Source organism: Onychomys torridus, chromosome 10 (genome assembly GCF_903995425.1).
Source record: "Onychomys torridus chromosome 10, mOncTor1.1, whole genome shotgun sequence".
In the NCBI taxonomy this organism is placed as follows: Eukaryota; Metazoa; Chordata; class Mammalia; order Rodentia; family Cricetidae; genus Onychomys; species Onychomys torridus.
This window is the reverse complement of record NC_050452.1, coordinates 35,983,486-35,997,416: the sequence shown is the minus strand read 5'-3', so window position 1 is coordinate 35,997,416 and position 13,931 is coordinate 35,983,486. Positions and strand designations below refer to the sequence as shown.

General features: G+C 42.4%; 1 protein-coding gene across 1 annotated transcript in view; it reads right to left on the bottom strand.

Moving 5' to 3' along the window:
* Scfd2 (sec1 family domain containing 2) overlaps positions 1-13,931 on the bottom strand; it is a 320,177-nt gene that overhangs the window by 200,524 nt on the left and 105,722 nt on the right. The window contains exon 5 of the mRNA XM_036201528.1: positions 189-438. Coding sequence (XP_036057421.1) covers positions 189-438 — 250 coding nt within the window. The remainder of the gene's footprint in view (positions 1-188; positions 439-13,931) is intronic.

The window sequence follows — 13,931 nt, the reverse complement described above, 5'->3', positions numbered from 1 at the left end:
AAACATGGATTCTGATAAGCACTTAGCAGACCATCCCACTACCACTACCAGAAAGGGAAACTATGGGAAAGACAGCTTGACCCTGCAGGTGGCTGGAGACAGTGGCCCCCTCCTCCTGTAAGTCCTGACTCAGAAGCCTGCCTTCTGCGGTCACAGGATACGTGTTCTCTGCGGCACTCCACACTCACCTGTGATTTTCTGTAGCAAAGGAGACAACCCTGACTCCTCAGAGAGGACATGGGCCAATGCCTCCTTCACCCTTTCTTCAGCTTCGCTCAGGTCTTTGTCCATTGTGAGCTCTCCGGTGACAGAGTAAATGTATATGAGGAGGATTAGCAGTTCCTCAGGCCCGTAGTCATCGCTGGTTCTCTGGCTTGGGGACTTGATCATGGGTAGCAGCTGATTTAGCACAACAGTCATGGTTGAATCCCCAAGGCTCTGAAACAGCAGCAAGGACAGGAGATATGTCAGCCGTCCACAAAGACAGAACTGGGTTCCAACTAGTTCAAAGATGGCTTGCAAAATTTGTATGGTACTCGTTGGCCACACTCTTTCATGTCTGTGTTTATTAATCCTGGCTAGAAAACTGCAAGAACTCTGGCATTAGAACTTTTATTCTGAAAAACCTATTTGATAAAATGGCAAGTGACGTCGCAGGCCCTTTGATAATGATCTTACTGTGCTTGGAGCAAATAAGATGGTGATTTTTTTTAGAAATAAAATGTAAGTGGTTCAACAGGCAGGGCATGGAGCTCAGTGGCAGAATGCTTATGCAGCACATACAGGCCCAAGGTTTAAGCCCCAGCTCTGCGAGAAAATGTAAGCTCTTTGAAAACTTGAAATCTAAATGAAAATGTAAAGTAATACAATTTGAACAAGAAACCAGGCCAATTATCTATTCAAAGGAGTGCTGATGCTCCTTTAATGGCATCCACAGATTCATATGAGTGCTGATACAGGATATCCTTTCTGATATCTACTATGTTGGGCAAACATTGGTAAGAATATTTATAGCAACCAAAGGCCATTTCCTGCTAAATCTGACAATTAGAATAATGGCTCAAACTGGGCATTTTCACTGAGGATGGGTTCAAGATTTCTTTTGGTGAATTTGAAGGTAATTCACCATAACTTCTTAATATATATTTTTAAATTTTCTTCACTTATTTTAATGGTGTTTTACTACATGTGTGTGCACTATGTGCATGCTGTGCCTACAGAGGCCAGAAGAGGGCATCTGATCCCCAGGGACTGGAGTGATAGTTGGCTATGAGCTTCCATGTGGGTGCTGAGAATCAAACCGAGGTCCTCTGGAAGAGTGGTAGTGATCTAACCACTGAGACATCTCTCCAATCTACCACCTCAAATTTAAAAAAAGCTATTAGTTCTTGTACCAACTTCTTAAATGACACTAGGAAGATACTTTCAGGATTCTTTACATGTGGTAAGAGTACTGCATTGCTGGAGTTACTATGTCAAGGAACTGCACACATCTTCAGCACGAATCTTGAAGTTTTGGGTAAATAGGTACTAATTTTTATATTCACATTAAAGGTCAAGTTATCCGAGCTTGAAACCTCATTTATAAGTGCCCTTGAACACCTACTATGTTGCATTATTCCAGGCCTGAGAAACAGAGCAGACATGTTCTCTACGTTTGTAGTTTATGTCAAAGGGGGAAACACGATTGAAAAAATGAGAAAGTAAACGCTGTGGTGCAGAGTATGATGGTGAATGCTACAGAGGAAAAGGGAGCAGGAAAGGGAGATGAAGAGACTGGACTTCAGGGTCTTATCACTCTTTACAGGATAGACGCCATAGCAAGAGGACATGGGAACAGAGAAACCCTGCAGAGTGCTTTAAGCAGAAAGATGCAAACAGTTGAAGGGAATTGCAAGGAGAGGGACACCCCAAAAGAGCTCTTCTGGCCACTTCCATTCAAGGAGAGGGACACCCCAAAAGAGCTCTTCTAGCCACTTCCATTCAAGGAGAGGGACACCCCAAAAAAGCTCTTCTGGCCACTTCCGCTCAAATTCAGATGGATCATTTCAAGGTAAGATTCAGAATTTTATTTTGTACATACAAAGGCAGCTTTTACCATTTATTTCTAATATAATTATAAGTCTATGGCATATTGTGCAAAAATAAATCTTTGGATTGGATAAGAACGGAAAGGACAGAGATTTTACTAGTACATGGTAACAAGATGTGGTTTACCAGGTAAAAGTATATTCACCCTTCACAGTACCAGGGGCAGAAAGGTCTGCAGGAACCCTAGGGCTGGTGTACAGCTCAGGGGTGGAGCCTTCCAGGGTGCCCTCCTGCCAGGTGCCCAGTCACCTAAGGAAGGAGCCGTGTGGTTGGCCTGTCCAGAGAGGGTCACAGAGGCTGCAGCTTGCCTACTTGTTTTTCACTCCGTAGCCAGCTTTGTGTGTGGATGATAAGCAGCAGATTCCTGCACTGCCTCCCATCCCATCTCCTAACAGTCAGGTGTAACACAATGTGTCTACTCTGCAGGAGCCCTGCACCCTCAGAGAAGAAAGCCTTTTAAAGGATGGGTGTAAAGAGTGAGTCAGGGCAGGGACTCACTTGTAAAGATGCACTTGCTAGCATCTGCATTCTCAACTCTCTGGCCTAGGACATCTGCTAGAGAGAAAGACCCCTCAGTAGAGACACAAGCATGACTTCCATGGTTCACACAGCAAACATGACATTCAAAATATGCTTCATGCATCCCAAGAAGTCAATAGTTGATTTGATACAAAGCCAAAAGCAGTGGGCAGTTACAAAGCTGTGAGAATTATGGGAAAATAAAAATACCCCATTTTGAAAACCTAATTCCAATTCTGACTGTTCTATTATTTATTTCCTTAACATTATAGGATCTCTTCATGTTTAAATGATACGCTCTGATTACAGCCGTGATTCTCAACTTGTGGGTCATGACCTCCTTGGCAAACCACTACCTCTAAGAATATTTACATTATGATTCATCACAGTAACAAAAGTACATTTATGACGTAGCAACAAAAAAATTACGATTGGGGTCAGCACAACATGAGGAACTGTGTTAAAGGGTTGTAGTATTAGGAAGATTGAGGACCACTGGTCTAGAGGATGGCAGAGGAGGAAGGCACATTTTTCCAGGCTCTCCATTTACTTTACTACAGACAGCAGAAAGTAGTAAGTATATATATTCTTAGTGTTATCTACTCAGTAAAATACAAACTACCCCCCAAAAAGGAAAAAAGTAACTTTACCACACAGACAGAGAAGTTCAGAAATAACATGAGAGTGTGTGAAGTAGGTGGGCTGATGTAGTTCAGCTCTGTTCCATGGGCTGGCCTAACATCCACAGCACCTCAGTGGCAATGGACACACCCAGATCTAGTCTCTGCTGGTTTGCTTTGGTAAAAGAAACCAGGAATCTCCAAAGAGGAGACCGACACCAAGGCTATGGGGGAAAACACAGGATGAGCCCGGAAGATCTTAGAATGTTCCCCTCCACCAAGAGAGATTAGGAATGTGTCAAAAGGACCCATGAACCAATTGCAAGACTTCCTAGGTGGCCACCGTCGGGATAATTTTAAAAACAACATAAAGTAGTATAGTGATATTTTATTTGTATTGAAATGTGATTTTATTTGAATGTTAATAAAGTTGCCTTGGGGTCAGAGCAAGCCATAGCAGAAGCTGGGCAGTGGTGGTGCATGCCTTTAATCCCAGCACTTGGGAGGCAGAGCTAGGCGGATCTCTGTGTGTTCAAGGATACAGCCAGCATGGAGACACACGCCTTTAATCCCAGAAAGCGCCTTTAATGCCAGGGAGTGGAGGCAGAAAGAGAAAGTTATATAAGGCATGAAGACGAGAGCTAGTTAAGCATTTGGCTAGTCAAGCATTTGGCTGGTTAAGCATTCAGGCTTTGAAGCAACACAGTTCAGCTGAGATTCATTTGGATAAGGACTCAGAAGCTTGCAGTCTGAGGAAATAAGACCAGCTGAGGAACTAGCAAGGTGAGGAAATTGTGGCTTGTTCTGCTTCTCTGATCTTCCAGCATTCACCCCTATAACTGGTCTCAGGTTTGTTTAATAAGACCTGTTAAGATTCCTGCTACAAAGTAGCATTTTCGTATAACCTAAAGTACACAAAAACATCCATCTGTTCTTGTTGCCATACTGTGGCTGAGCTAGGGCTAGAGGACAGACAGCTCAGTCAATACAAGGGCCCGAGTTCAATGCCTAGAACCTGTTTAAGCTGAAGTTAGAGATGACTGAGCCACCTGACCTAGGTGCTAGCAACAGAACTTAAGTCCTCCAGAAAAGCAGCCAGCACTCTTAACCACTGACCATGTTTGCTAGCTTGCTGGTCATCTTCTGATGCCTGCTTCTCCTCATAGGAAGAAAAATCAGAGACCCCCCCCCCCAGATTGAAGCCTTCTTAAAGCAAAAGAAGTAATTTCAACAGGAGTAATAGGAAGGTATAAATAAGGTGGTATTTGAAAGGATCTGTGCCATAGGCCGTATGACCTTAGGGAAACCATCTAATATTCCACATCTCAACTTTCCCATTTAGGAAATAAAAATGCCTGACTATTAGGTAGCCCCATTACACAGGCATGCATTTATATAACACTGGCACAAATTGCTTCAACCACTCTGCTTCAAAAATGAAGTAACCCCCACAATAAGGTAGTCTTTATAGAGACTCAAACATCACTCTGTTTTCTGAGGGCTAACTTTGCAGAACACATTCGATATCATTTAGGAATATACAATAATGGCCATACTAAACCCAGTTGTTCTGTGAACTTAATAACAAAAGCGAGTCACACAGCAGGGCCTGTGGCATCTTATTCCGTTACCACCACCCAGTGCTCTATGATCTCCTTTTCTACCCAGAAGGACTAGTCGAGAAAGCTGGCATGGGCATTGGCACATGTTCCAGGGAAGGACATTTGCAGTCTCAGAGGAGAGAGGGACAGTCTACAAACATGGAGTGTAAAGAGTCTATCATGGGACTTCAACAGCCAGTGAAAGGCCAAAGAAAATCAAATGTTACAAAACGCTGCTATGGAAAGCGTGGAGCAGGCAAACCACAGCCGAGGTGGAGGGCTTTAAAAACTGGCTTCTTTGTAAAGCAACCGGGATTAAGTTTTCCATTCACCTTTACAAGAGCAGACCTACTAGTAGACAGTAGAGGACCTGAGCTGTGGCTAGAGTGACAAAGCACCTTGTTATTTCTGCAGTCTGGGCTCTTGTTTTTCTTGACTCGGTCCCCAGCAGCTCCATACAAAGGCCCTCTTTAAAAGGCATGCCCTTAGAAAAGCTGACTGTGAAGTCAAGAGCTGGTCTCTGTTCTGGCATGAGGACCACAGTCCACAGGGCAGCAGGCTGGGCCAGGCTGCCCCACACCTGCTCATCGGAGAGCAGAACCTGCAGACACTCAGTGGAACTCTGAGCCACTAGCAGAGAGCTCCCGTCAGCAGTCCTCAGTCAGCGTGTGCAGGCTGGTGAGCTATTACAACAGGCGTCTTTGAAAAGGGCCCAAATACCTGCTGTCTCCAAACAGTACCGGCCAGAATTAAAACCAATCTGTTATCTTGGATAATTTTGAAAGAATCTGAATTTCCTTTTGTACACTTCATACAGAATGTAAAAATGTAAAAATAATTCACTGATATGTCCAAATATCAACATTGTGCACATAGATACAAACACCAAGTAAGTACATCATTTAATTAATTGTAAAAGTAATTTTAGATAACAAAGAACAAAGTGAGACACAGGCTACACAGGACTCAGGATGAGTGGAAGGAGGAATAAACAGCCATGTCATGAGAAAGTTCTCAATAGAGGTATCTACATTTGCTCTGGAAACACCCAAATCCTGATAGAGGCACATGCCAACTGGGTTTTAAAGAGCCAGCACCCAATATGAGGGAGGAACAAAGCTCTAAGAAATGAACTATAGGGTAGGGTCCTTCTGTTAGTTATTTTGGTGCTCTTACCCCACGAGGAACACGTCCCGAACACGACAAATCCACAGAAGAGTTGTTTATTAAGATAGGATAGGAAGAGGCAGACGTGACAGGCCTATATGAAACATATATGTGGTCAAGAGAAAAGGAAGAGAGGAGAAGAGAGAAGAGACCTGTGCAAAATGGCGCTGGCTTTTTAAAGAGTGGGCCGTGCATGCATGCATACAGGACCGCATGTGGCTACTCCATGCATGTGCATAGATTACATGGTCGCGTGAGTCATGCGAGATGTTTTGTCCTGGAAATGTCTATTTTGAACTGGAAATAACTAGGCGGTCTGCCGGGCAAGCCCAGCCGTGTGGGTATGTTGTGACTTCATATCACCTTCTTCAATAAATATTTCGTGTATATCTACCAAGAAGGTAGGCTAGGCAGGACAATGCCCACTTCCTGGAGTCAGTGACTATGTTACCACATGTGGGCAGACTTGGCAGATGTGATGAAGACTATGTGGTAGTTACTTTCATCACTGCAATCAAAATGCCGTCCAGAAACAGCACAAAAGAGGACAATTATTACAGCTGATAGCTGCAGGGAAGTTTCCGTGTTTGGTGTGTGAGAAAGCATGAGAGCAGGAACAGCTCAGTCCCTGGCAGTAGCCTGAGGCAAAGGCTGTTCACATTGTGGCAGACAGAAAGGAGGAACTCGGGCTAGACTAGGGGGAGGTATAAACTGTTCCTAGTGACCTACTTCTGCTAACACTAGCTGCACTGCCTTCAAATAGTTCCATAAGCTGAAGATCCAGATCTGAAGCAGGAGTCTGTTGGGGATATTCCAGTCGAACCATAAACTATTATGCCTGGTTCAAAACAGAAACAGGCTTCCCAAAGAAACATTTCCCAAGGTCCAGATGCACAAGCACTCAGCAGCCTAGGGCTTTCAATATGTGAGGTCTTCCCCTTAAGAAACATTGCGTATTTCCCCAGTGAAAAATATGTACTTCTCTCTAATGCAGTAAAGCCTCACAGTTATAGCTGCATTACCTGTGCCCACATCTGTAATTACACTTATGTTCTTTTGCTTGCCAGGTGCCAAGTATTTAAAATCGTTCTGTTCTGCTTTTGCTTCAGACTCTCACTATAAACCAGGCAAAAAGTAGCAAACAATAACTATGCCACAGCATGAATACTATACTTTGAAATCTTTATTTCCCAAATACATTAGTCCATTACTTTTTCAATGTGGTCATACTCAAATTTTCAGGACATGGCAAAATATAGCCAGATTATTTTCCAGAAGGCCTAAATCCCAATAGGGTCCACATTCCCATCTGAAACTTCATGAGCAATCTTTACCTTCTGCATTTCTATTGGTAGTCTGGCCTTCTGAGTGCCCATCAGAATACCCCATTAAGGAAAGCTTCCAGGGGCTAGAGAGATGACTCTGTGGTTTAAGAGAACTTGTTGCCTTTCCAGAGAACCTGAAATTGGCACCAAACCAGATGCTCACAACCACTTGTAACTACAGTGTAAGGAATGCAGCAGCATCTTAGGGCTTCCTCAGGTTCTGACACACAAGTACACAGTCATACATAATACAACACACACACACACACACACACACACACACACACACACACACACCACTACCACCACCACCACCACTACCAACAACAACAACAACAAAAGAAAACAGAAAAGTTTATAGCATCTTGGAATTTCTCTAGCCTTTATCTACAATCTCCTCCACACTTTTGAAAACCAGGTAAAACACCTAACTAGAACTACATGGTCATGTTTATCACAGCAGCAACCCTATAAGAGGGGTTTCTGTTATAGGCTAGTCACACTAAGTAGACAGGAAGCTGCAAAGGCAGGTTGGAACCCATGGTAGTTATAACCTTCAGAGGCCCACTCCCAGTGTCTTCTTCCAACCAGGCTCTATTTCCTAAAGGTTCCTAAATTTTCAAAACAGCACCACAAGCTGAGGCCTCCTCGTGAAAAAACAAGAGCCTGTGTGGGCATTGTAAGGTCAAGCTCTAACACTAGAGATCTTGAGATGTAGCAGTGATCCCATGTTATTTGAGTAGGTCCAATCTAATCACAGGACTTCTTAAAGGTTTCCCAGCTATGGCCAGAAATGAGATGATTCACAGATGCAACAATATTGTCGTAGAAGATTGAGGAGAGAATCCATAAGCCAAGAATACAGAGCTCCCTAGGAACTGGGAAGGACAAGGAAACAAACCCTCCCGACAACCTCTGGAGGGGAATACAACCTGATAACATTTCATGCCAATTCAGTAAGATCACCACAATTACAAATTAATAAATGTGTGTTTTGAAGTTTGAGGTCCTTTGCTATAGCAGCAATAAGGAATTAATGTAAGAGGTCTGTGAGGGAGAAAATGAGAAGCTCCATATTAGAGCATATAGCTCTCACTGAGAAACTTGCTTGCCATAGGGTATGATAGTTTAAATGTTTGTCTTCTCTAAAACTCATGCCAGAACTGAATTGCCAGTATATTATACTAGGGCCGAGGCCTTTAAGAGGTTGTGTTGTAAGACTAGCCCCTAGGAGTGAGACCAATGCCACTATAAAAGGCTCTCACCTGGCTCTTTCAATGTCCATCACAGCATGATGCAGCAAGAAGGCCCTTCACAGATGCTAATACCTGGTACCAGACTTTGCAGGCTCCGCAACTTTGAACCTGTACCAAATTCTACTCATTATCTTACCCAAGGCTAATTATTCCATTGTATTAGCACAAAATGAACTAAAACATAGGAATCAATAAAACAATTGTCAAATGATTCAATGGACAAGCAAGAGCCAGCATGAATAGATAGCTCAGTGATATTCATTTCATCTCTGTCCTTAGGGAACCATGAGAGTCTTCAGGGAAATGACAGAAAGAAAAGGCATAGAGTGACCAGAATTCAAACTCATGTAATTTGTCTGTTACTAGTCAGCCCTGAACCATGATGTCTTGGAAGCCAGCACTCATCTTATTATACAGGCTTTCTAAGTGAGATCCAGAGACTTCTGAGGTCCCAGAAAGTCTTTCAAGAGGACCAGGAGTTCAAACATACTTTTATAATAATATCAAGGCATTCCTTGCCTTATTCCTTGGGTACACAATGGCACTAACAATATAAATGTATGGTGAGTTAAAATTGATGAACTTGGACTGGGTAATAAACACCTGTAATCTTGCTGGGCGGTGGTGGTGCACACCTTTAATCCCAGCACTTGAGAGGCAGAGGCAGGCAGATCTTTGTGAGTTCGAAGCCAGCCTGGTCTACCGAGCGAGATCCAAGAAAGGTGCAAAGCTACACAAAGAAACCCTGTCTTGAAAAACAAAACAAAACAAAAAAAAAAACAAAAACAAAAAACACCTGTAATCTCAGTCCTTGAGAGACTCAAGCAGGAAGTGGGGGAGTGGAGGAGAAGGAAGAGAGACTTCAACCATATTTTTAACAGTGTATACAACAAAATAAAAACAATGCATAAGCCAGCCCTCTGTACAATGACTTTTCTCTGGGCAAAGCACTTTGCAAAGGATGAGTGGGAACTGAACTACTCACTGGTCTTGTGCAATACATTGTTCGTGGAATGGTGACAGAGATGGCACTTACTAAGACTGGGGCATCTGGCAAACAACTAGTCAAGGGAAGTGCTGGGGTATGGTGGCAGATGCCTATAATGCCATCTCCTATGCAGCTGAGGCAGGAGTAATGCCAATCTAAAACTGGCCTACAACACACAGCAAGTACAAGGCCAGAGTGGGCTACAGCCAGACCTTCAGTCAAGGGGAAAAAAAACAGCAAGAGGGAAACAACCGATAAGGCTCTTAGCTTCTAAGCAAAACTTCCAGTTTTAGAAAACATCTACCTGCTATTGCCAGATTCTCTATTCTTACAGATTTTTCTGATCAGTTAGTGGTGACGTTAAAATGTGAATTTTGTTTTACAAAATTGCACAATAAAACGTATGAACATTTGTAAGGTCTATAACTGTTAAGGAACCAAAGCTTCTAAAATCAGGCATAGGAGAAAAAAAAGTCCATCCAAATACAGGCCAGTGGTTTTATTTTATTTTTTTTTTAAAGATTTTTATTTAATTTTATTTTCTGTGCATTGGTGTTTTGCCTGTATTCATGTCTGTGTGAGGGTGTTGGATCCCCTAGAACTAGAGTTGCAGACAGTTGTGAGCTGCCAGATGGGTGCTGGAAATTGAACCTGGATCCTCTGGAAGAGCAGCCAGTGCTCTTTACTGCCGATCTCATGGCTATGTCTTCCAATTCTACATTACAACTTCAAGAAGTCAGTACTTGCAGAGTTTAAATATGGTATCAAAAATAATATCCACAAACACCTGGGAGAGCTGTCAAATGCTGCTTTCCCAGGACTCTGTCGTTACACCCTCTCCAAAGTGGCATCTGGCAGCCAGTAAACAGGGACAAATGAGTGTCTGGCTGGTTTCTATCAGCAGAGATTTAAAGTTTGAAAACATAACACAAACCAATGACATCCTCACTTTTTGTTGTTGTTGTTGTTGTTGTTTTTAAAAAATAGTTACTGCTGTCCTGGAACTAACTGTGTAGACCATAGATCAAAGAGATCCACCTGCCTCTACCTGCCAAGTGCTGGGATTAAAGGCGTGCACTACAACAGGTGGTTGGACTTCTAACTTTAAAGTAACAATTTTAAATTTTAAACTTACTGTTTTAACAACCAACACAGCCAATATTATATTTAATAATTTGAGTAACATTCTAAAGAAAATTCATCTTTCTATTCTTCTCTTTCTCATAACTTAAATGGTAAGTCAGCTGTTGCCATGTTCTTTGAGAGGAGGGCCAAGCAATAAGATAAAAAGAAAATGGATTTCCTGGGTCAGAGTTTCTCAAATGCAACATGTATATAAACAACTTGGGACTCCTGCTAAATTCGTCAGATCTGAGACAGAGCCTGGTGAGGCTGTCTCTCTAACAAGTTTCCAGGTTGATCTTGATGTCATTTGTTCATCCACGGATCCCATTAGTTGAGTGGCATCTATAATGGGCCACTCAACTCTTTCTAGACTACAGCACAAAAGTGAAATAAAGAATCCTGCTCAAGTCACTGTGTGGAGTCTTTTAGTTCAGTACTCTACCACTGACTGCTAACTATTAAAATTGACAGAGGTATCAGCTCTATATTGACAAAAGCATCAGCTCTACTCTAATTTCTCCCCTCCCCCCACCCTTGCTGCAAACCCAGCCAACAGCTTATTGGACATGTAACCAGTAAATTTAATTCAACAAATCTACAGCTAAGCTCTTTCCCTCACACACTGTGGTTTAACCTTCTGAACCATTTCTATTGGCCCCTGAGTCTGCACATGCTCATCTCTTTATGCAGAATGTGCTTCTCCTTTTCCTCATTTGTTTCTCAAGCTCCAGCTCAAGAACTATCATCTCTAACTTCTCTTTGGTTTTGAGTTAAATGTGCCTTCAGACCTGCTCTTCAGGCTCTGTCCCTATGCTGCTATATGGTGCCATCATCCTCCCAGTTGACCAAGTTAGAAATTCAGCCCATACTGGAGTTTCCCCTTGTCCCTGCCACATCAAATCAGTCAGTGAGTGCTGATGAGTTTATGTATGCAGCCTGTCTCCTCTGTTCCTTCTCCTGCTGCCCACATTGCAACTATCATCCCTCCCAGCCATGAGCTAACTCATTCTATAATAAAAAACATGGAGTTCTTAGACTTATTTAATGGCATGCATGCCTTTTACCTTCTTGGCCTTAATTAACTGTTCAGCCCATCCATCATGAATCTTTTCCTCACAGATTGTGGTTTAACCTTCTCACCCACTTCCACTTGCCTCTCTGTGTTTACACATGCTTATCTCTTTGTATAGATTGTACTTTTCCGTTTTTTTCAGTTGGTCTCAAGCTTCAACTCAAATACTATCTTTCCTAAACTCTGGTTTTGAGTTAAATGTGTTCAGTTTACGATCCTAGAGAAGCTTTTAAGTCTTCTTAGGTCCTTTTACCCGGAACTTCATTACCCATCTCCAGTTGCCTTCTAAGAGAAAAAAAAAAATCATAAAATAAACATACAAATGTAGACTATTTCAGTCCTCCTAATTGCCCTAAATCATAGGTAGTAATATTTCAGAAGATCCAGGACGTCAGGTATTAGCTGGTTTGTGTGTACGGCAGATGCATGTGTATGTACTTGTATGTGTGCACATTTGAGTGCCAGTGCATGTGGACTTGGAAGCAAGAAGTGGCCATTGTCTTCCTCAATCATTCTCTGACCACCCCACCCCCCTGCTTTTCTTTCCTTTTCTTTCTTTTTTTTTAAAAACAGGGTCTCTCACTTAACTTGGAGCTTGCTGAATGACCAGATTAATTGACGAGGAAACCTCTATGGATGCTACTATTTCTGCCTCCCCCAAGGTGGAATTAGAAGGAAAGCCAGCTTTTTACATGGGTCATAGGGCTCCAAACTCAGATCCTCATGCTTATGCAGCAAGCACTTGACAGACTGAGCCATCCTCTCAACCCTGAACTGGGATCTAGCCCACCATTGTCCGGACCACATTTCTTCTCCAGTGTTCCCTAGTCAGCAACGTTTGTGGGAAAAGAATCTAGACCCTTGGGAAAGGGAAGGTTGTTCCAATGATCTGAGCTAAAACAAATAGTCAAAGGAGACTGACTCCTGAGACAATAGATGAATCATAAAGTTAAGGGCAGCAGGAGATGAATATAAGCCAGCAGAGGTGAGACATTGATCTATGATTCCCAGAGCCCCTTGGCAAGGCACATGACTAGCTGTGGAATCTTAATCAAGGTGGTTCCAGATTTAAACATTAAAGTGAACTGTGATTATGCCATGTTTACCTCACTCTCTAGCCCTAGTTACAAGCAGCTAGAGTCATTCAAAAGCACCTCAGACAGAAGATAGATCTGGTTCTGAGTTCTATCATATAACAACACCCAACTTGTGCTTTATAAACAGCAGAGTTCTACATGTCAAGTCAGCAAGATAATTCAATATGGAAAGATACTTGCTACCAAGCCTGATGGTTCACATTTCATTTCTTAAACCAACATGGTGAAAAGAGATAACCTATTCCCACAAGTTGTGCTCTGACCTCTACAAGTGTGCCATGGTACATGTTCTATCTCTTCCTCCCTTTCCCTCCCCCCCCCCCCCTCACACACACACACATACACACACACAATGAATAAACAAAATGAAATAAATAAATGAATAAATGCACAGTGTTCATTGTGTGCTTACCAGTATGTGAAAAAGAATGTAATGCACTGAAGAGATATGCACGAAAAGGAGCCTAATTCTGAAGTCAGAAAACAGGATAGCAATAGTCTCTAAAAGCAGCTCATTTTAATGTGGTAGACTACAACTATGGCAGGAGCCTAAAATGGGAAGAAGCAGGATGAGTGTTTGTGGGAAGGACACAAGGAAAAGTGACTGCTAGACCTTGCCAAGCCAGGATAGGACAGTCTTTCAAATTTTCTTGTTTCTGAAAATGCTCTGTCAGATATTCTAGGCCTATAGCCAAAGTTGGATGCCCCAACACTGCAGAGAAACATTGAGTGACTGTCCAGGAAGCCAGCTGTTTCTGTCATTTCATTCATTTTTAGGAAGCTGCTTGTTTGCATTTCCTGCTTGCTCAGGTAATATTATTTTCCTCCTCAGGTCTTGGATGGGATTGAAGACTAGACAGTTACAGTTACTGTCCTCTCATATCTTAGCTAAGGTCATATTACATACAAGATTTAGACTCTTCAGGATTGGACGGCTATTGGACTAATCTCTGTAATTTGCCGATTACCCATGGTCTGGACATTTAGAATGTGTTTCTTGCTTGATGTTGTTCTTGTAGGTTGTAGTTCCTTTTTTATGTTATTCCCTTTTTCTTTCTTCTGAACAATAC